The 21,499-nt window shown below is 38.6% G+C and overlaps 2 protein-coding genes, 1 long non-coding RNA gene and 1 other non-coding gene across 6 annotated transcripts in view; 3 read left to right on the top strand and 1 right to left on the bottom strand.

Moving 5' to 3' along the window:
- Window positions 1-3,693, top strand: part of LOC6580253 (nyctalopin) — a 72,068-nt gene extending 68,375 nt beyond the window's left edge. The window contains exon 5 of the mRNA XM_032730004.2: window positions 1,242-3,693. Coding sequence (XP_032585895.1) covers window positions 1,242-2,475 — 1,234 coding nt within the window. The 3' untranslated portion in view covers window positions 2,476-3,693. The remainder of the gene's footprint in view (window positions 1-1,241) is intronic.
- An 8,367-nt stretch (window positions 3,694-12,060) lies between these two features.
- On the top strand, window positions 12,061-12,133 carry Trnar-ccu. Its single transcript has one exon. It is a non-coding gene; the product is annotated as a tRNA-Arg (tRNA).
- A 3,203-nt stretch (window positions 12,134-15,336) lies between these two features.
- LOC6580248 lies at window positions 15,337-17,861 on the top strand. 2 transcript variants are annotated; one of them, XM_002006066.4, is made up of 3 exons: window positions 15,337-16,314; window positions 16,761-17,036; window positions 17,099-17,861. In XM_002006066.4, exons 2-3 carry the CDS (start codon window positions 16,977-16,979, stop codon window positions 17,633-17,635), a joined length of 597 nt encoding a protein of 198 aa, XP_002006102.1. In that variant the 5' UTR covers window positions 15,337-16,314; window positions 16,761-16,976; the 3' UTR covers window positions 17,636-17,861. The 2 variants fall into 2 exon arrangements, with proteins under 2 accessions (XP_002006102.1, XP_043866790.1); XM_044010855.1 differs by having other exon boundaries at window positions 15,352-15,368.
- A 797-nt stretch (window positions 17,862-18,658) lies between these two features.
- On the bottom strand, window positions 18,659-19,168 carry LOC116804118. 2 transcript variants are annotated; one of them, XR_004364150.2, is made up of 2 exons: window positions 18,864-19,168; window positions 18,659-18,809 (listed from the first exon to the last, which is right to left on the bottom strand). It is a non-coding gene; the product is annotated as an uncharacterized LOC116804118 (long non-coding RNA). The 2 variants fall into 2 exon arrangements; XR_004364149.2 differs by having other exon boundaries at window positions 18,659-18,806.
- Window positions 19,169-21,499: the final 2,331 nt, after the last annotated feature.

Below are 21,499 nucleotides of genomic sequence, written 5' to 3'. Positions count from 1 at the left end.
GCCTGCTGCCTGCTGCCTGCTGCCTGTGCAGTCAGCGACTTTGCGACGTTGACTTAACTTGGCAGGGATTTACGGCAACGCTTCACGGAGCTTGCTTGCAACGTGCCACATGCAGCATGGGAGTTGTTTTTTTTTTTTTTTTTTTATGCTGTCCCTCTTATTTCCTCTTGCCTCTTGCTATTATTAGGTTGCAATAGACGCAGGCTAAATAAATCCACGTCGCTTAAGACGACGCCATGTGGATAAAGGGCTAACGAGAGCAGTGCCTCAGACTGCAAGCGTATGTGTGTGTGTGTATGTGTGTCTGTGTCTATTCATGTATTTCATTGCCTGGCATTTAAGTTTAACGTTGATGCATAGCATTCTGCATAATTAAAACGAACAACCAGCAAGAACAGACTCCTATATCCACAAACTATATTACTTATACATGTACGTGTGTGTCTGTGCATGTGTGTGTGTGTGTTGCCTTGACAACAGCTCAGCATATCTGTGTGTGTGTGTGCTTGACAGCGTACACGCTCTGCACATGTCGTTAGGTTGTCTTAAATCCGTCAAGAATGTTAGCTTCAACATAAGATTTTAAATTAGAAAAAAGAATAGATGATAGATATACTCTGAAGCTTTTATAATTAATATTTAACATCATAATGATAATTAAGATGGTTTCAATTTTGACTGCTATAACTAGCTCTTTTACACTCTGAAATATACTGAAAGAATCGTGCTCACGCGCTCTCTTTTCTTTGACGAGCCTGAGCCTTCGTTTTTTTTCGTTTTTGTTTTCTGTTGAGCGCTCTGAGTTGAAATATTCGTGTGACGCTCTTTACACGAACATCGCGTAGGGAGAGAGAGAGGATTGACGCTCGCACACTGAGACTCAGTAAACAAATAACTCAAAAGCTCAAGGCAAACGGTCTTTGCATTACACACACTCAAACCGCGTAGGCAATCGATGTGTTTAGCGTATAAGTACCAACACATATACAAAAGGCTCTTTGCTTCGCTTAGCTCAACGAACAAGTCGGCTAAAGAGCACATTTAACTTCAATTGAGTTTTTTCAGAGTTTATTTGCAACTAGAGCTAGCAGAAAATGTGATTAATAAAATAAATACATTTTCAATTAATTAAAAACAAATATAAAAAGAACCTTAAACAAATTTTTAGCTAATCATATAACAATCTCTTAAAGAAGACCATCTCTAATTTTCCACATTTCACTCAATTCTCTCTCTTGCAGAGCTTTTGTGGACAACACGCATTTACAGACGCTCCATCTGAACTTCAATCCGCAATTGAGTGACATACCCATGCGCCTGTTCCAGGGCAATCCCAACATTCTGGAGGTGTACATGCAGAGCAACAGCCTGCAGACGCTCTACTCGGCCCAGTTCCCAGTGGATCAGCTGCAGAAGCTCTACCTGGGCGATAATCCGCTGCAGTGCAACTGCTCGCTGCTCTGGCTCTGGCGCCTGGTCACTGGCAACTTTGAGGGCACAGAGCCCGCGCTGGAGCATGCTCAGGGCGGTGCTGTGGCCGCGCTGGCCAAGGAGGCATCGCTAGTGCGGGAGCAGGAGGACGACACCACTCTGAAGACCGACGATGGGGTCTCCGCCCTGGCTGCCTACATAGCCGAGCAGCATATTGCCAACGCCCTGCAAACCACCGAGCCGAGCGCGTATGAGCAGCGACTGGAGGCCGCCGCCAGCGCCAGCTCCAGCAGCAACTCCAACTACTTGCGCATGGACAAACAGCAGATCGGCTGCGACATTTGGCGGGACGGCGTCCGCACCCGACGCCAGCTGCTGACAATGAGCGAGGGCGAGATTACCTGCCCGGCGCACATCGTGACCGTCGTCTGTGCGGTGATCACCAGCCTCCTGGTGCTCATGATCGGCATCAGTGTGCTCTACTATCTGCGCTTCGTGAAGCGCCGGCGCAAGCTGCTGCATGAGCGCGGCCCGCTGCGCACCAGCAAGAGCATCATCAATGTGCACGACCGCATCCTGCAGGGCCACCACCAGCCGCTGGGCGGTGGTGCGGGCATGAGCATGACCCTGGGCGGCTCGGGGCCCGGTGGCCTCGGCATGACGCTCAACTATCCGCATCATGCGCAAACGCTGCAGGCGCATCATCACTACCATCAGGCCATGCCGCTGCAGGGCCACAGCGGGCACGAGTACCAGCAGACGACGCTGCCGCAGCTGGACAAGCTGGAGCTGGAGCGCTATCTGGCGGCACAGACAATTGCCAATGAGTATCGGGCGCTGAAGCCCTGGGAGCTGCCCGTCAAGGAGGCGGACGACGAGCCGGAGCATCTGTACGAACGCTTCGATCACTACGAATACCCGGACACGCACACCATGACCAAGCTGAAGCAGGCAGCCACGCTCCAGGGCAGCAGCGGGGTGACAGCAACCGGCAATGCCAACGCTGGCGCTGCCAACAGCAAGCCGCACGTGGTCTACGTATGACGTGGACGCGGCATTGCTGGCAACCAGAAACAACAGCAGCAGAACAAGCAGCAGCAGCAGCAGCAGTTGGATCTGGGCATTGAGCTGGTGGGCCTGGGCCTGGGGCTGACCAACAACAACTATCGCAGCTATGCGCAGTGCCCGAGCAAGGCGATCGATCACTTTTGAAAACAGGGATATTCACAGCAGCTGCAGCAGCAGCCGCAGGAGCAGCAGGAGCAGCAGCAGCAGCGGCAGTTTTATGTTTAAGTATCCTTCGGTTCTTTTCAGTTCGAATTTGAGTTTGAGTTGGGCATTTTCGGAGAATTTGATAACTCGCAACAAAAGTTTAACAAGCGTCAAATGAAACAAGGGATATATCTACGTGTATAGCAGCATACTATAATAATATTATAAGAATTAAGGAAAGGAGAAATTAATAAAGAATTAAAAATATAAAATTAAAAATATGTCATATTAGTTGATAAGTTGAAGAAAAGCAAAGAAATATTAATATAAATAGCAATAGTTAAATTTCTCTTACTCTCTGCCTCCCTCTATCTATCTCTCTGTCACACACACTCTCTGAAAATTAAGCAAGCAAAAAATTCACTCATAGTTGAAGGCATTCAGCATTAGTCTAGCATTAGTTAGTAAGCGCATTTAACTGAATTTAATAAACATAAATGAAACAGAAGTTTGCAGTGTGAAGAGTGCAACAATAACTAAGTTAACCATTTATTATTATTATTTGTATTCAAAATTTTTATTTTGATGAGAGCTCAACAAGTAACAAGGCTAAAGGGACCAAGCAAATAGTCCACTATTCAATATAATCCAAACTTTAAAGAGTGCAAATGCATAGCTCGCAAATAACTGTTCCTAGTTTACTCTTTATGTTTTCGCTCTTAGCAAGAGCCTTCGGTTCATTTCGTTGTTGTTTAAGGTTAAACGCTTTGAGTTGAACTATTCGTGTGACTCTCTTTTCACGAACATCGTTTAGAGAGAGAGACAATTAACGCTCTCACAATGATAAGTAAAGAAATAACCCAAAAGCTCAGCCGAGTTGATCGCAAAGAAACAGAACCGACTCAATCGGTTGAGTTTAAGCTTTCATTAAGTTCTTTCTCAAAGTGTGAGTGAAAGAAAGAAAAGGTCAACAGTTATTAGCGAGCTATGAGCAAAAGCTGAGTTACTTGAAAAAGCTAATTCGAGAATTAACTAAATTACAAATTTAAATATATACATAATTATATATAAAACACACACAAAATAAGATGACAATATATAAGAGAAAAGTGTAAATTTAAGCGAAATTCAATTTTTTATTTGTCGAGCAGCGCTCAAAACTCAAAGTTGGCCTAAAACGTAATCAAAATTGATTTGTAAATAACTAGAAATATAAATATGAAAATAAAACTAAACATAATATTAAATTTAATATTAAATTTATATATTAAAATTCTCATTACTCAAGCACAAACTTTAGCTTATTTTGCCTATATTTTGTACATAATTTATGCTTACATTTAAAATTAGTCAAGCGCAAAAATGTATATTTAACAACAAATAAATATTGAAAAAAAAAAAAAACCAAAAGAATAACAAATTTACAAGCAATTTTTGAGCAATCAAAATCGATATTATTTTCAGTTCTTTCACGGCTGAACAGCAAAACAAATAGAAGAGGCCCAGCTGCAACGTTCATTTGCATAACAAATTCAAATAGTTAAACAAAACAAACGTATGAAAATAATACTACAATAAAAATGAAACAAAACAGAGAAAATATTGAAATTAAGGCAAAGCAAGTCAAGAGCGAAGAGCAGAGAGCTAAACAAATGCAATTCGAATTTGTATTTGCAACAACAATTTTTAAAGTAAAAAAAACATCAAATGTGTGTATAAAAATATATAAATAATGTATGCTAAAGTATTTAATTGAATTCATATATATAAATATATATATATGTATGTATCAGATAGACACTGGAAATTGCGGCAACAACTAAATTCACAATACACAAATGCAAAAAAAAAAAACAAAAATAAAATTAAATAAAAACAAAATGTTATTTCTTATACGAAGACTGAGGAAAACGATGATGCAAGAATAAAAATAAAAAAATACAAAAAAATAAATAAATAAAGCTTTGATTTGCAGTAGCTTAAGAGGATTATCTTTACATTGCAGAGAGAGAGAGAGAGAGAGAGAGAGAGCGAGAGAGATTGAGAGAGAGTAAGTATGTTGGGGAAAACCTTGAAAGAGTTTTAGTAAGAGTTATGAGTTATGGGCCACAAATATTCAATGATTCATAGGAATATTTGAATTCAACAAGTAATTATTTTTTAAATGAAACATCTAAGAGCTGGATTTCATAGCCAAGTTCTTTAAAGGAAAATAAAATATTCTTCTAAGAAGTGCTAAACTAAGACATACCCAGAGTCTTGCACAGAGCTGCTATTTTCATCATTCAAATGATGTAGAATGCATTCTACATACACATCTACATCTATATTGACATATGTACATATGTAATACAGATTTACGCTTCTTACTTTCAATTGTTATCAACCAAGTCGTATATAAAAATTGCAATTGCCTAAAATATGCTATTTATGAGCTGTTATAAACAGAGAGAGAGAAATATATTCATATGATATGAGGTAATATATATTTATATAGACATTGTTAATGCCTTAATTTATTGGCATTTCATAAAATGCCTATTTTAGTATTTCACCCGTAACATTGTAGCAATCAAATAACTGTGCTAATTAAGGCTGCCAAATTGCCATCAAAAATGTTGTTAACTAGTCTAAGCAGCAGCAGCTGATGGAGCAGAAAGAACTTGAACAGCTGCAGCCAAGCAATATGTTGGTGTAATAAATCAGAGAGCTTTAGGGTTGGGCTGCTTTTGTAGTACATTTGTAGTGCTATGTGTGACAACTCTGTGCGACAGAAAAAGAAAAACATAACAACAGCAACAACTAAGAAAGCCATGTTAAGCAAATAATGGACTTGTTTTGCTTAAGAAGTGGCCAGAAATATTTTCAGAAACAGAAATAAACTGCGCAAGAAATGGCATAAATCCTAGCGCTGAAACTTGAAACGCCAACCCCACGCGCACACACACATACACACACACACACACACGCAGAGAGAACAGGACAAACACAACACAACTGATATGTGGGCACAGCAAACAGCAAACAGCAGTAAAAGCCATATATAAAAGCCAGGCCAGTAACTGGGTCAGCAAATATTGTGAAGGAGTCGGAGCAGAGCTCAAATTATTATTAACAATGCTAAATGTAACAGAATTTATACAAAGTATATATACATATTTATATATATACTACTATATTTTCATTCGGAGCTCGAGTATTTGTAATATCTGCAACTGCTCTGGGCCAGTCTGTGAGGCAGTTGCTTTATGCAGCTCTGCAGCTAACTTGACGCATTGCCTTGGGGCCAACACGTACTTACGGACAAATAAAAGTGAGTGCTGCGAGGACAGTGCAGAGAGCAGCATACGAAATTCTAAAATGCTAGGAAATGTGGGAATGAGAAATATGGAATACGCTTACTTTAAATGTACATATACCTCATACTTCTTACATAAAATATATAAAAATTATTGGAGTTTTCAATTGAAACTATTTCAAAAGATTTTCAAGCTTTTGATGTTGATAAAAAAAAAGTATGTACGGTCGAGTCCCGATAATTCTAAATGGCAAGGGGATCAGTTTTTTTTCGATTTACACAGAAATTAAAATTATCGAGAACGAATTTGTTCAATGGGATCGAATTCCTTTCAGGTTATCGCGGTTTTCGATTTACCGGGGTACAAATTATCGAGACTCCACTATATCACATAGGTTCTTCGTCAATTTACATAGAAATTCAAGCTGTCGAGAATAATCGAGAACGATTTTTTTTTTAAGGGGATCGAATTTTTTTTTTTTTTGCTGTTGCGGGTTTCGATTTACTGGGATACAAATTATCGAGACTTGACTGTACTACATAGTTTCTTCTTATATCTATAGCCTCTTTCATAAATTGAATTAAAAAGGTTTTACTTTAAATTATAAATGCTTACTTAATATGTTAAACTATCCCAATAATATTTAATCATATGAATTTTAAATAAAATATTAATTTCGAAATTCGGGAAAAAATGCAAACAGCAATAAGAGAAAATTCTTAAGGGAATGAGTAAGGCAATAATAAGTAGTCTACAGTCCATTACATTTGGGACTTTTAACCCCCAGTAACATACTAGAATACAATACAATCTCAGAAATAAAAAAAAAAAAAAAAAAAAAAAAGAAATAAAACCCGAAATATGTGTCCTCATCTCTGGCAAGCAAATGAAGGGAAAATGTTGAGCTAACCCCGGGCAGGGCATAACGAAAAACTTGGCACAACAAACACACCTCAACAAAAGCGCAAACAATGGCAACAAAGAGAGTGGGGAGGGGATTGAGTGGGTAAGGGATGGAGGTAAGCTCAACAGTTTAGTAAATAAATCTGCATGCTCTCTAAATAATTAACATGCTCGAGGCCTGTGACGAGGCTCAAGTCCCGCCCAGTTCGCTTCGCTTGCATTCTCATTCACTTTCGTTCGCCCTGCCGCACTCATCGAGTTATTCAACCCGACAAGGGATGCTCCACAAAGGGAGAAGCGCAGCGAGAAAGAGACAGAGCTAGAGTGAGACGGAGAGACAGACAGAGTGAGCCTTGACTGATTGCAGCGCAATTTGTTTGACTGTGCCACACACTCACCCACACACACACACACATGCACAGTTATCCCACTTCCTGGTCATAACACCTGGTCCTGGCGTGAAACTAATGTCAGCCAATTAATATTGGCATAATGCATATTCGAAACAGGCAACAACAAATTGCGCGATTAGCTGAAAACGTTTTGCACCAATTTCTTTGAAACAATTTTCGTTCACTTTTTTTTTTTTTTTTTCCTACTCAATAAGTCATAAAGTGCAGGAAACGTTGAGGAAATCTATGAATGAGCGGAGGCCATTAAATGCAGCCCCAAAGACGCGAGACACGGCCGTTTTAGCCATCATTTCCGAGCCGTAAATAACTGTCAGTCGGACGCGGCAACATTTGAGTTACGACCGTGGCAGCATTTTAATTGCCAAAGATATTTGTTAGAGGTGCTAACTGCTGCCGGCTGTCTTCCAGAGATACAAATACACAGCTTCAGCTGTAGATACACACACACACACACTCACAACTCTGTTGCCTAGAACTGCACGGCTATTAATTTAAGTGCTGCTGCCTCGCATAAACATTTTAATGGCACAAATTTGGCTAAAAGATGCGCCAACTGCCAAATGAAATTGCGCCAATTGAATTGCCAATTTCGCCAGCCAATGGAGCACAGCGAATTATTGCGTATGACAATTAATTGATTGAAGCGAGACGCAACAGCAGACTATTACTCTGTATGTTAATACTTTTTTTTTTATATAAGCTATATATAAATTTTATTAAATCATTTTGTTGACTCATTTTTTTGTATATTTAATTAAATCAATTTATTAACTTTTTTTTAATAAAACTTTAATATAATAAAACCATCATTTTTTTTTTGCACAATTTTCTTTACTTATTTTTTAGGACTTAAAATTTTATATTTTATTACATGATTTTACTTTATTTATTTTGTACGAAAAAAACTATATTTTTGTATATTTGATTAAATCATTTTGTGGACTTATTTTTTAAAAATAAAATTATAATATAATAAAACTATAATTTTTATATTTTTGCATCATTTTTTTTTTTTTTTTTTTTTTTACTTTTTAATCGGAATAAAACTATAATGTTATATACTTGATTAAATCATTTTATTGACTTACATTTTTAAATAAAACTATAATATAACTTCAATTATATTTTAATATTTTATTACATCATTTTGTTTAATTATTTTTATAGAAATACAAATATTTTAATATTTTATTACATAATTTTGTTTAATTATTTTTATAGAAATACAATTTTATATTTTTTTTTACATAATTTTACTTTTTTTTTTTAAAGAAATAAAGCTTTAGTTTTGTTTATTTTATTACAACATTTTGTTTACTTAATTTATTTATAATAAAAGCTAATTACCGTTTGCTTATCTGATAGTAGTCAAAATGACATGGAAGAAGAATATTATTAAAAATAAAAATATATATATTTTTTCGTATAACTTTTAAAATATGCTTATAAGAAAATGACAGTAATTTCTAAATCTAAGGCTGATGGTCCTATGAGACGGGACACCAAATGAAATTTAATATTATTCTAAATTTTGTGTTTGAATTCGGTAAATCTAAAAAAAAACTACAATCTAAATTTTGGTTATTGTTACCAAATCCAAAATATTTAAGTCCGAATAAATTTTATTATCTATTTGGAATAATTTATTAATTCAATTTTTTGCTTATATAAGTCCAAGTCGATCTCTACACTAATTAAGCATATTTAAATATTTTTACAATACATAGGTAATTGTATATTGTTTATCAGTTCCTAAACACAAATATTTCGACAAATTTAGCTTTAATTTTAACCAAAGAAATCATTTGTAGTTGCAGCCATTAAGCCCATTTGCTCAGCTTAGGGCTTGGCTTGGTGAAGGTTCGTTCATTTAAAGCAGCACGAAGGCAAATTGTTGGTTAGCATATCCAGCATATCCAGCAAATCCTGCTGGCAGCCCGCCTGTCGGTCCTTCGTCCTGGGCGCCTGCCCCCACTCAAAGACGGCGAGTGAAACTAATTCGCATGCACTCGTAGGGCAACCGCAAACAGTTTCCGCTTATCTCGGGCTTTTTTGTTGTGAATTATAGCGGTGGCATGCCAAATAAAGAGACCAATAAAAGTGTGGCCAAAGATAACGTCGAGAGTGGCCAAAAAGACACAGCGATGAATTTTTCCAAAAACAAATAAAGTTAACTTCAAATGTGAGGAGTGGCTCGGTTGGAGAAGAAGAGGAAGAAGAAAAGCTAACTATGATTTGTGCAAGGCCAAAGTAAGAGATATCCCTTTCAGTGTAGCCAACTTAGCCAATTTCAGGCTAGATCTTGCATATTTGAAAAGGATCTAGCTATGGGCTACTAAATAATGCTAAATAATTATTGTATATGTTAAATGTAAGTAAACAATTTAGAGGAAGAACTACCGAAGATCGTTTACGTTGTTTATATGTGTGCAGCCGTACTCATTTCGTATTTATATTTGAGTAATACGAAGCTGAAATGCTTAGAGCAGCAGAGAGTGCTGCCATTGGTCACTTCAAGGTCGAATGAGACGATCTCTACCTGAGCATTTGAGGGCGACTTCAGCTGTGAGTGAGAGGTGCCCTATATAAAAGGCAGCAGCTGCAGCATTTCTTCAGTCGTCCAGGCGTGGTGGGGGTCAGTCGTACAGTGTAGTAATGGGAAGTGAAGTGACTTAGAGAAAATACTTGAAGCAAATAATTATGTGAAATACTTAGTGGAAATAAATTTTATTATTATTATGATTTGATCTTTATATACAAATTGATATGTAATAATTATTTTTGATTTGTACCATAAAAATTGATTTTAATAATTAAAAATACATTACAAATACATGATACAAATACATGATCTTTATATACAATTTGATCCGTAATAATTATTTTTGATTTTTATCATAAAAATTGATTTTAATAATTAAAAAAAAAAAAAAAAACATTTTTTTTAATTACTCAAAAAATATTTTTTATTTTTTAATTTTTTGCTATAAAAGTTATAATCGTTACAGTCCCTGAAATTAAATAAATCTTAAACGAAATACTTAGAGGAATTAATTAATGGAATTACTTAGAAGAAATACTTAGAGGAATTAATTTAAGGAAATACTTAGAAGAAAACATAGAGGAAATATTTGAAGAAAATTCTTAGAAGAAAAACTTAGAGGTGTACTAGTTACTCGAACAGAATGTTTTTATGTTTGATTTATATTTCATTATGATGATTTGTTAAATATATTTGCTACTTTTCGCATGTTTTCTTCCATTTTTCACCTAGTCCGCTTTTTCCGCACTTTTTTTCTATATTTTTCTACTTATTTTGAGAATGCAAACAGATGAGGCTGCTGCACCGTCTGCTGCTGCATCCTACTGCTCCTGCTGCTGTTGCTGCCGCTGCTCCTCCTGCTGCTGGTGCTGCTCCTCCTCCTGCTACCGCTGCTCTTGCTGCTCCTGCTCCTGCTGCATCAGCTGCTGTCAGATTTAACAAGCAGATGAAATATCTTAAAGCTTTTAATGCTCGCATAGCTCTTAACCACGCCTGGACAACTTTTGTTTGGTCTTAGTTTTGCCTAGGCCAGCCAGCCAACCAGCTTTCCAGTCAGCCAGTTCGTCGTCTGCGGACTTCTCATTCAGTAAGATGAATGCGTTTTGCTTATCTACTTGCCCGCTGGCCACTCAGTGTTTGTTCCGGCGTCGGGTTGGAGTTAGGGTTCGGTTTCAGGTTCGCTGGCGCTTTCTGTTTTCTATTTCGATTTCCGCCCTGCGTTGCCTGTCAAACGGTGTGTATTGGGCCACAGATACAGATACAAATACGGATACAAATACGGAAACGGATACCGCGCTCTATGTATCTTTCGTTGAAAACGATATGTCTGCGCTGCGGCTACGGCTGCGGCTGCGGCTGCGGCTACGTTTGGGCTCACTGTTAGCTGCTGCTGCCACTGGCCGCTGGGCCCCCGGTATCAGTAAGCCTGAAGCAGGCGATATCTTTCAGCTTGACAGCATCTTAACTAATATAATGCCCAATTTTCTGTGGTTTATGGCTTACAACTGTCAATAGCTCGTCGGACCATCCATCTAAACCAATACGAGGGTGTGTGTGTGTGTGTGAGGGTCCTTGCTGCCCGCCTTTGGTCAGTCAAAGGACATTTTCCACTTTCCCTCACACAAAAGGTGTTTTGTTGAGCTTTTTAAGCATTTGATTAAGGGATTTTTCATGCTTTGCTCTCGGCAGCATTGAAAGGTCGTTATTTAAATTGATATAAATGATACGTCTTCGTGTGTGAAGCAGTTCCCTACCATTCTCTTGCTCTTCTTCTGCACCTCCCTCTCTCCCACCTTGTCTCCATCTCTCTGGCTCTGTCTTCATGGCTGACTGAAGCGGCCGCACACTGTTGGCGTTTACATTTTGGTTTCTGGGAGTTCTCAAAGTGAATTACCAATGAACGCTAAGTGACGTTGATTTATCATATGATATATGTATGTACATATACACAGACATACGCACTGTGCCGCATTCTTGTTGCTGTTGAGTAAATATTGCCCAACGACCTTTCAACGTCTCACTCAACGCTGCGTCCAATTGTGTGCCCAGCTGTTGGCCCGCATCCGAGGCAAACAATTATTGAAATAAGCACAGGTAAATAATTTGTTTGTCAGCCATAAACAGCTGTTCTATCCGTTCTATTGTTGGGCCAAAACAGAATTTCATTTTATCTATATATATAAACGTCTGCGTCGACTGGCAAAGTTTTCGCTTTTACGCCCTGTATTTATATTCGCTTTTAGCTGCCACAGTGTTCACCGCCTCAGTGGCCTAATGGATAAGGCATCGGCCTCCTAAGCCGAGGATTGTGGGTTCGAGTCCCATCTGAGGTAAAAATATGCTGAGAATTTTTTTTATTTTAATTTTTTTTTTTTTTTTAATTTTTTATTCTTTAAGGTATGTACATATTTTTAAGGTACATTAACATTTTTACAAGTAAGTAAATGAGCCATATATATATATTTGTTATTTCATGCCTATTAGTTACAGCTAGCTTTAAGCACTTATGTATAGTAAAAAAACAGCAAAAATAATAAAAAATTTATAAGTAAAACGCAAAAATATTAAAAACTTTATTCCAAAACTGTTGTTTGTTTTTGTCTACACACACAGACAGGCGTATTATTAGTAGACTATATATATATTTAAATAGCATTAATATTTATACACCTTACACAACAACAACACACACCTAATCTATATTCTATTTATAAAAGAGCCGTGAGCGAGAATCGAACCCAGAACTTGATGCATGAGCTTCCAACATGTTACGAGCGACGACAGCGCGAGCATTTCAGGTTTGATTGCTATGGCCGTATTTAATGCTCGTGATTGTGAGCTCGTAACAGTCATATCACTGCTTGGTAGCCCAGTGTAAACACGTTCAGCACTGTAACAAAAAATTCAAGGTTCGATTCCGGTTTATGGTTAAATTTTATATTAATAAAACCTGAATCATTTTGTTTTTTTTTTTTAAATACCCATAAATAAAATATACATTCGAAATCGATTGAAAAGAAATTCAAATTGACTTAGCAGTAATTTGCAGAGCTGTAGTTCCTAGAGCAATAAATATTTCACTACATACCAAAATGCATATTTCTTCAAAAATGAAATCTTCTATTAATCAAGTGACCGACCGCCTCGAGTATAATTTAAAATTCGAGATTTCTATACATGTATGTTGCTTGATTTGTAGCCTTATAAATAATATAAGATTGATCACATTTTTTTAAGGCATTGTAAATTTATAGGGAAATGAACAAATTTTTGAAATAGTCTGCATGAACCCTCAAAAAAGTTTTGCCTGCCGCAAAAATCAAATTTCAAACTCATGACAGCATTGGAGAGAAATGGAGAGAAATAGAGAGAGAATATGTGTGAGAGTGAGAGAGAGCCAGAGAGTGAGAGAGTTTTTGTCGGGATGCTCAAATAAGTTGCGCAAATTTTTTGTATGTTTCCAAACATGACACCCAAAACTTGACGCTATAGAAAATAAATTTATGGAAATATTTGCACATCAATTTGCCTGCCTGGCAAACGGTTGCATCCCAGCCCACAGCTCCACGCAGACCCCCGTCTCATAGCCCATGAACCCAATAGCAATCACTAACACCAATGCGAACACGTAAATTTGGAAGTTGGTGGCGGAGTGCGGGGTGCGGGGTGCGGTGGGAGCAGCGTAACAAGCAAACACCTTTGGCTTCATTGAACTTGCCGCTTCGTGTTACAAATGCCTCGCAAAGTTTGCTTTTCACATACATAAACCGAATCAATTTCTGCTAAAGGTGGGGGAAATATTTTTCAGCGATAAACTCGAGTTACACCTTTCACAGAAGCGAAACCATCGACTGCAAAATGTTGTGTAAAATTTGCAAATGCAATAAATAAACTCGTTTCGTTTCTGTTCGTTTGCGTGCTGTGGTTACAACCACGCGGTGATGAGGTGGGTTGAAGTGAGGAGGGGGAGGGGGGCGTGTCTGGCTGTTCTGTTTGCACCCACCCGGAAGCATGTAACGGCTTGTTTTTAGCTTTTTTTTAACACTAAACCGAAAGTGCGCCACATGTGGCTCCAGCTGCTTAAGATACTCTAATGTAGAGCCTATTGATTTAGAAGTTAAAGATGAAAAGCAATGAAAAACAGATACAGATACAGATACAGATACAGATACAGATACAGATACAGATACAGATACAGATACAGATACAGATACAGATACAGATACAGATACAGATACAGATACAGAATGCTATATAATAATTTATAGCTTGTCTGTAAGAGTATTTCAATTTCGTCAGCTTTTAGTTATAACTCTTCTGCTTATTTTCTGTTGCCTTTGTTTCGTTGAAGTTTTTCTTCTTTTTCGCCTTTTTTTTTTTTTTTTTTTGGGCCAAGCATCCCCAGAAAGTATGCAAATAATTTTTGTACTTCGTCTGCGCCTTGCCTCATATTTGATATTCAGTGTCAGTTGGCGGAAGGGTTACGAATATAAGTTATTGAAATTTGCATGCGAGCGCCGAGTGGCTCCAAGGGTGGCATGGAATACGCGCTTAGGAAGGGGCGGGACAGAATTTACAACACTTGTGTTTCTCCTTCGTCTTCTTCTTCTCCGGAGCCCTCTTCATGTTTCCCTTCAGCTGGGATTGACAGGGCCTGAGTTGCTTATTGCTTAGCCATATATTTCTGGCATAAATCTGTTGTGGGAGTTCTGAGAGTTATATATGCATGCATTATATATGTGTGTGTATATGTGTCTCTGTTGACGTAATTGTTTAGTAGTAGATACTTGATTACATGCCGATTATTAGCTGTAAAACGCCTGATAAATTGATTATGTTTAATACCAAGAGTTAGTATTATCTTCTGTATATCTTCGTTATATGTAAAGTGAGCTAGAAAAGAAACTAATACATTAATATATAAGTTATGTGCTCTGAGCGGTGTCTAGATTTTTATTAGTGTGAGTAGATGCGAATGGTTTCATCACCGATATTCAAGAAGGAGAGAGTAATATAAATTGCATACTCAGCAAAGTATGTAAATGTATTAGTGCATGAAAAAGCTAGCTGAACAATTTATTCGGCGATATTTAAGCTGTGAGAATTTAACAACGCGAGCATAACATTAACTGCGATCACAGAGCGAGATGTGTAAATGTGTATTAGTGTAAGTAGACCTGAGCGAATTCGTCGCCGATATGCAAGCTCTTCGTATTTAAGGACCAGGACAGAGAGGGCGAGAGTATAGAGAGCGTGATTTGAGCGAGGTATGTGCATGTATTAGTGTGAGCACGGGCCAAGCATATCATCGGCGAATTGCCTAAGTATTAATAAGCACAATATTAGTTGCCTGCTCAGAGCGAAGTGTGTAAGTGTGTATAAGTGAGAACAGAGCCGAACGATTTTGTCGACGACGATATTGATGTGTGAGATGTGAAAGTGTGAGCATGCTTACTCTCATCTTCACCTGCTTTGAAAAGAAGAGAGAGAGAGTCGGCTTAGCAGGCGCGCAAGCCTAGCTCGACGATTTAGTTGACGATCGACTGCCATGGTCGGATGTGATTCTCGGTGCGCGTCTTTAATATTTTTACTATGAAAATTACAACAAAAGTTAATCAGGCAAACAAGAAATATATATTCTACAGAGCAGTAATATTGACTGGAAGTATTCTATATAAAGCAGTGGAGCAAAGTTATCAATGAAGCTCCATCGAAATAAGTAGCAGAGCAGCTTTTCCATTTATAGCCGGATGATTGCAGATTTTATTTTTGCTGTCTGCCCGAACGAACAATGGCAGTCAGCTTGGCTTATCAAAGTTTTAAGTGCAGCCGAACGCGGGCAATGCGCGGCGAGCACTGGGATTTGCCGCCTCTCAAAACTCTCAATTGCAGCCATTGAAAAAACCAGACAGTGCAAAAAGGCCAGTAATACCGCTTTTTATTCTCCATTTGCGAAGTTGATGATGCCACCAATTTTCATCATATGCCACTGACCCACATACGATTGCGACGTTTGTCACACACGCCACTCGCCCGCGGGCGCTATAACCCCGTCCGCCCTCGCCACGCCGCCAGCTCCATTGGCACTCGAGTGAGGCAGAGAACTTTTATTTGGCCATTATTAATTTTATCCGCATGCGTTTCCGCTCGCTCGACTGCGTAGTTTTTGTCATCCGCTGGGGGTTTTTTTTTTTTTTGTTAAAGAGAATCCTCAGCTTCCCTTTCAACGCCATTTGAATTAGTTGCGCCACATAAATTTTTCATGCCCCAAATTTAAGTTTCGGTCAGCTACGTATTTTGTGTTATGATATTTATCCAAACTATTGTATATTGAAAGTTTCCGGCAGTTTCAGTCTTTGCCAATCAGATAAAAAATTTAAGTAATATTCTTTTTTGGTATTCTTTAATATTTACACAAAGCTTAAGACATTCTGATATATTCTGATGCTCTGAACTGATATATAATATTTATTAGGGTGTGTGCCTCTGAGCGGCATATTGGCTTTATAAAAAGGTATGTGAGAAACAGGTGTTTATATAGTAGAGGCATATTTTATTGAGTAGCAATATTTCTGTAGAAATGATATACGTGTTCTATAAAATATTATAAATAAAATATCATATAAAAATATTTACTACACGATAACATCAGATAGAAACTTACGCATTTCTACAGATTTTATCGTGTAGTAAATATTTTTATATAATATGTTGTTTATAATATTTTATAGAACACATATATCACTTAATATAATTATTCTTCAAACATTTCCCTAACTTTTCTTTTTTACAATTTTCATTTTTTGCTCAAGATCAAAAACCTTTATCATACATCTTTTATACATCTATAGATAAGCACTAATCAAGTCAATCAAAAACAACTCCAAATATTAATTTTCACTCATTTCGCGCATTTGTTTCTTTATCTACTTTTGATTATTAAAATCAAATGAATTACAGGCATTTGAATTCACATTTGCCCGTATCAATGCGACATTATCAGTCGTCATGGGCGTGGCGTGTGTCAAGTTAGCGCACAATCGTATTTCATCGTCATGTCAAACTGTAGGCAATTCGTTAGCATGGAAAGGCCTATGATAAGGCTATCTATCTGGCCATGTGGTCGTGGCCCGTTTCTGAGACGTGCAGTAGGCAAACAACTGTCAAGCTGTCACCATGAACACCCGGAGTCATCCACTCATCCACTACGGCTGGCTGCTCCTCCTGCTATCGCCCGTAAGCTGTCGAATGTGCGTTGATCACAGGTTTCCGCAATTGACGAATCTGTTGCCCCACAGCTCCCCCTGGTGGCCAGCTATGGAGATCACGGCCGTAGCCGCTTGACAGCCCAAGCGGAGCACAGCCTGGCTGCCATCACGAAGCGTGCGATGGAGCATGCCACAGAGCTGGTGGACAGCGTGGTCGACGATCTGCTCGTGCTCGACTCACAGAATCCCATCATACTCAGCTACCTGAACAGCTTCGAGCTGTTCCTCCGGCACGAGAGAAACTACACAGCGGCAGCGCTGCAGTTGTTCTATGAAATCGTGGACGTCTACCTGGACGCAGATGCCGCCGAGAAGACGTCCAGCATTGAGGTGCAATTGATTTCCCTCTGTCTGCAGCGCACGGGCTTCGATCGCTGGAAGCGCACGATCCAAATGCGCTCGACGCAGTTGCTCAAATCCTTTGGCAAGAAGCTCAAACGATATATGAACACCCTGGACGAGGAGGAGCGTCTGATTGTGGAGCAGCGCTGGCAGCAGGTCTCCGCGCGGGGCGGACAGCGGAAACTTGAGAAATTTCGAGAATTCGTCAGCTGGCTGGGCAGGTAGCCTAAGCCAAGTTGATACCACTTAAGCACCTTTACGAATAGGAGATATTATAATTTATTTCTAGGCATAAGATATCAGGCACACATTAGCTCTGCGTCATCTTTAATGTGTTCATAATGAAATGCGAAAAACAATAACCGTAATCTACTTAATGCGCAATAAATTAAGCTTGTATACCCTGTAAAAATGAATTTTTAGTGTATTGGTTTGAAAACTCTCTTAATGGGAAAATATATTATTTATATTTAATATTCTGTTATGATTGGAAATATATTCAAATATATTATTTAAAAAAAAAAATTTATCAAAAGACCTTTTAGGAAAGCTAAAAAATATGAACAGAAGAAGAGCTAGAAGGTCGGAAATATGTATGCATATATATATAAATACTTGCACACATGTAAAGATATATAAATCTATATATATAGAACATTCTTCAACTGAATATCCACACACTCTAAGTGCACATGCACTCCGCCAAAACTCTGGCAGAGCATAAAAAATAGAAAGAAAGAAACAAAAAGAAGTTTTTCCTGTGGCAATGAAAACTTTTGCATGCACCACAAAAACTTGTGAGCAAAAATTATAAAACTGAATATGGAAGCAACGAAATTTAGACAAAACAACAAGAAGAAGGCGAGAAGAAAACATCAGCTCATGGTGGCAGAAGTAAAGTGATACTTTTTATGCTTATCCAGGCAGACTGCAAACACCCACCCCCTCTTCCCCTCCTAAACCCGAAGTAGATGTAAAGCTCATGTCATACTCAAGTATATGACTATAGACCATATAGACTGCAGCCACTGGCCAGGCCGAAATGGATGCTGCATCTCTGCTGTCTGCGAGCTGACAAAGTGCTGAGTGCATTTACGACTGTTGCCGTCGCATCTGTCCGAGAACTGTTTCAGCCAACTGTTTCGCATTTGTCACATTCCCCCACAATGGAGCCATAAGACGGCTCAGAGAACTCCGCCAAGACTTTCAGTTAACAATGGTATAGGGATTGTTATGAAACAAACAGCATTTCAGTTTAAGGCAGTTTTTATAATTTATAAGATTTAAAATTGACACATGCTTTTAGCTATAACTGTTGGAATAAATTTCTGAGCAAAGCCTACTACATCTGTTGGAGTTTTTTTTTTTTGGACATGCTCACAGTTGACGCTCTCTGCTGCTGAATATATAGCAATTATTATTATTATTAGATTCAATTGAGATCGTCACTCACCTGCTACCTGTTACCTGTACGCGTGGTCAGTGTTGCAACAGCCTAGGCCACAGAAGATGCCAATCATGAAGGTCAGACAGCAGAAGCCAACGAAAAGGCAAACGGCCGCCAAGGTGATCAGAATCGCTGTTCCACTCTCAATCGAATCATCTACTATCTGATCTGGGGACAGACTTGGCTTGTAATGCCCAATTCTGCTCTCCTTGTAAATATCCATACCGATTTTTATTGAATTTCTTGACACACATATATCTAAAAAGTTTACTGGAATAATGAAGAAACTAAATACAGAGCATGCTATTGGTGCTAAAAATTTTTAAATATAATAAAATATAATAATAATTATTAAAAAGTTTTTTTTTTTTTTTTAATTTTTGGAATACTTAACCAAAAAAAGTAAATTTTTCGAGTATTGCTTATTAATATTCTATAAACCTCAATTCCTTTCAACTAATTTTACAGGGTATAAAGTACATTCTCAATATGCAAATCTATCAATTAAATACATTAATTATTTAAAATAACAATTTCAAATGAAGAATAAAACATATAGATTATGCAAAACTCTCACCAGTTTCTATATTTGCTCAATAGCTTACCATCCGCGCTGGACACGGTACTACCGAGCAGCTGCACAGAGTGACGGATCACATCCTCAGGGCTTTCGACAACAAAAAGCACTGTAATGCCATTTTTCTGGACATCGAACAGGCCTTCGATAGGGTATGGCACCCAGGACTGCTGCAGAAGGTCAAGGAACAGCTGCCCTCGCACTACTTCGCTCTGATCCGATCCTACTTGGAGGGTCGTTCTTTCAGAGTGAAAGTTAAATCGAGTCAGTCCTCCACATACTCGTTTGCCGCTGGCGTACCACAGGGCAGTATCCTCGCTCCTCTTCTTTTCTGCATCTTCATAGGTGATGCTCCTCTTCCTGATGCTTCAGGCTTTGGAGTCTCCCAAAGTTCAACTTTGGTGGCAACCTATGCGGACGATATCTGCGTAATGGTGTCAACAAAATCCAGCTCCGCAGCGGCGGAAATTCTCCAAGATTTTATTGATTCCTTTGTACAATGGGCGAACAGGTGGAATATTAAAATTAGCGCCACTAAAAGCAAGAGCTTATGCTTTTCTTTAAGAAAGGAGGCGCCCACCACCGTATTCATCAATGGTACCCCCTTGGAAAAAGCCCGGACGGTAAAATACTTGGGCATCCACTTGGACAGTCGGCTCACTTTCAAGCCCCACATTCTGGCGACTGTTGGCACCTGTCGCGCCCGCCTCAAGCAGATGTCCTGGCTGCTACACAACAAAAGCAAGCTGTCCCTTGCAAACAAGCGTATGTTAATAACGCACATAATCACGCCAATATGGAGGTACGGTGTACAAGTTTGGTTAGTCGCCGCAAAGAGTAACCGACAAAAGATCCAGATAATGCAGAACAAGGCCTTGCGCCAAATCACTGGATGCCCCTGGTTCGTAAGAAACTCCTCCTTGCATAGAGATCTCAAAATGGATTCAGTGGAAGAGCAGATCTCATTTCATTCAAGCCGGTATAATGATCGCCTCAAGTCCCACGCCAACCGGCTGGCAAGAAAGCTGCCAAATTCGAAACCCATTCGTCGATTAAAAAGACGACAGTTCGAAAACCTCATCGCTAATAGTAATTAATTTACTTAAATATATATGTTTAAATTTTAGAAGCAAATGTTAAACCTGTGATGTAAATTTTGTTTCAAGGAAGATTATAGGGCAAAATGATGCTCTGGCGCTTCCTACTAAAAAAAAAAAAAAAAAAAAAAAAAAAAAAAAAAAATAGCTTACCAAAAACCAAAACAGAAAGCTGAATACAGAAATTAAGGAGCTCAAAGTCAAGTGGAACACTCTCAACTCCTTCTCGAGGGCAGAGTTTTGTCGTGCAGTGACTTCTAATGATGCCGATGGCGATCCACTCACAAAAAGTGCTCATAAACTGCCACACACACACACACACACACACACACACACACACACACATCTCTCTGATGATTCGCAAAAATAAGAAAGAAGAGAAGAGAATTGTATACAAATTAATGAAATGCATTACGGGAACTAGATGGGAATTGCGAGCTGGGACTTGTGCCTGGGTCGCCCAAGTACCTGCGCTCGTTAGCGCTTCACTCACACACACACACGCACACACACAAAGGCAAAGAGAGCGTAGAGAGTGAAGAAGCGTGGCAAGAGCGAGCCTCAACCCTCTCCAAAACACAAGCACACAAACACACACACATGCACAATTTGCCAAGCACTCGCCGTTCCCATCATTATCATAATTTGAATAAGTTCTGAGCGAGTTTTTAAAATATTCATGCGAGCTGAAAGATTTTCAAGTGTTCGCACGTGTGTGTGTGCATTATGTAAAGCTTTGCATATGCGAGCGTGTGTATTTGCTTTGTGGAGTGAGAGAGAAAGGTAGAGCATTTGCTGATGATTATGACTGTATTTGTGCCCTAATGGCAGCCCCAACCAACTGCTTAATGGATAAAGCCTACATTTACAATGAATATCGAAAACACTTGAATCGAAATGCGTTACACAATATTTTAACTGTTAATAAGCAATAGGAATTGATGATTATGTCATTAAATAATGCATTA

This window comes from Drosophila mojavensis, unplaced genomic scaffold, assembly GCF_018153725.1.
Source record: "Drosophila mojavensis isolate 15081-1352.22 unplaced genomic scaffold, ASM1815372v1 contig_80, whole genome shotgun sequence".
In the NCBI taxonomy this organism is placed as follows: domain Eukaryota; kingdom Metazoa; phylum Arthropoda; class Insecta; order Diptera; family Drosophilidae; genus Drosophila; species Drosophila mojavensis.
Note: the sequence above shows the minus strand (reverse complement) of the source record. Positions and strands in the feature narration are given on the sequence as shown.

What these genes read in the sequence shown, in the direction of transcription:
- LOC6580248 (XM_002006066.4), top strand. Translation starts at nt 16,977, where the DNA reads ATGAACACCCGGAGTCATCCACTCATCCACTACGGCTGGCTGCTCCTC. An exon ending in TGCTCCTCCTGCTATCGCCC is followed by an intron (nt 17,037 to 17,098) that starts GTAAGCTGTCGA and finishes GTTGCCCCACAG; the next exon opens with CTCCCCCTGGTGGCCAGCTA.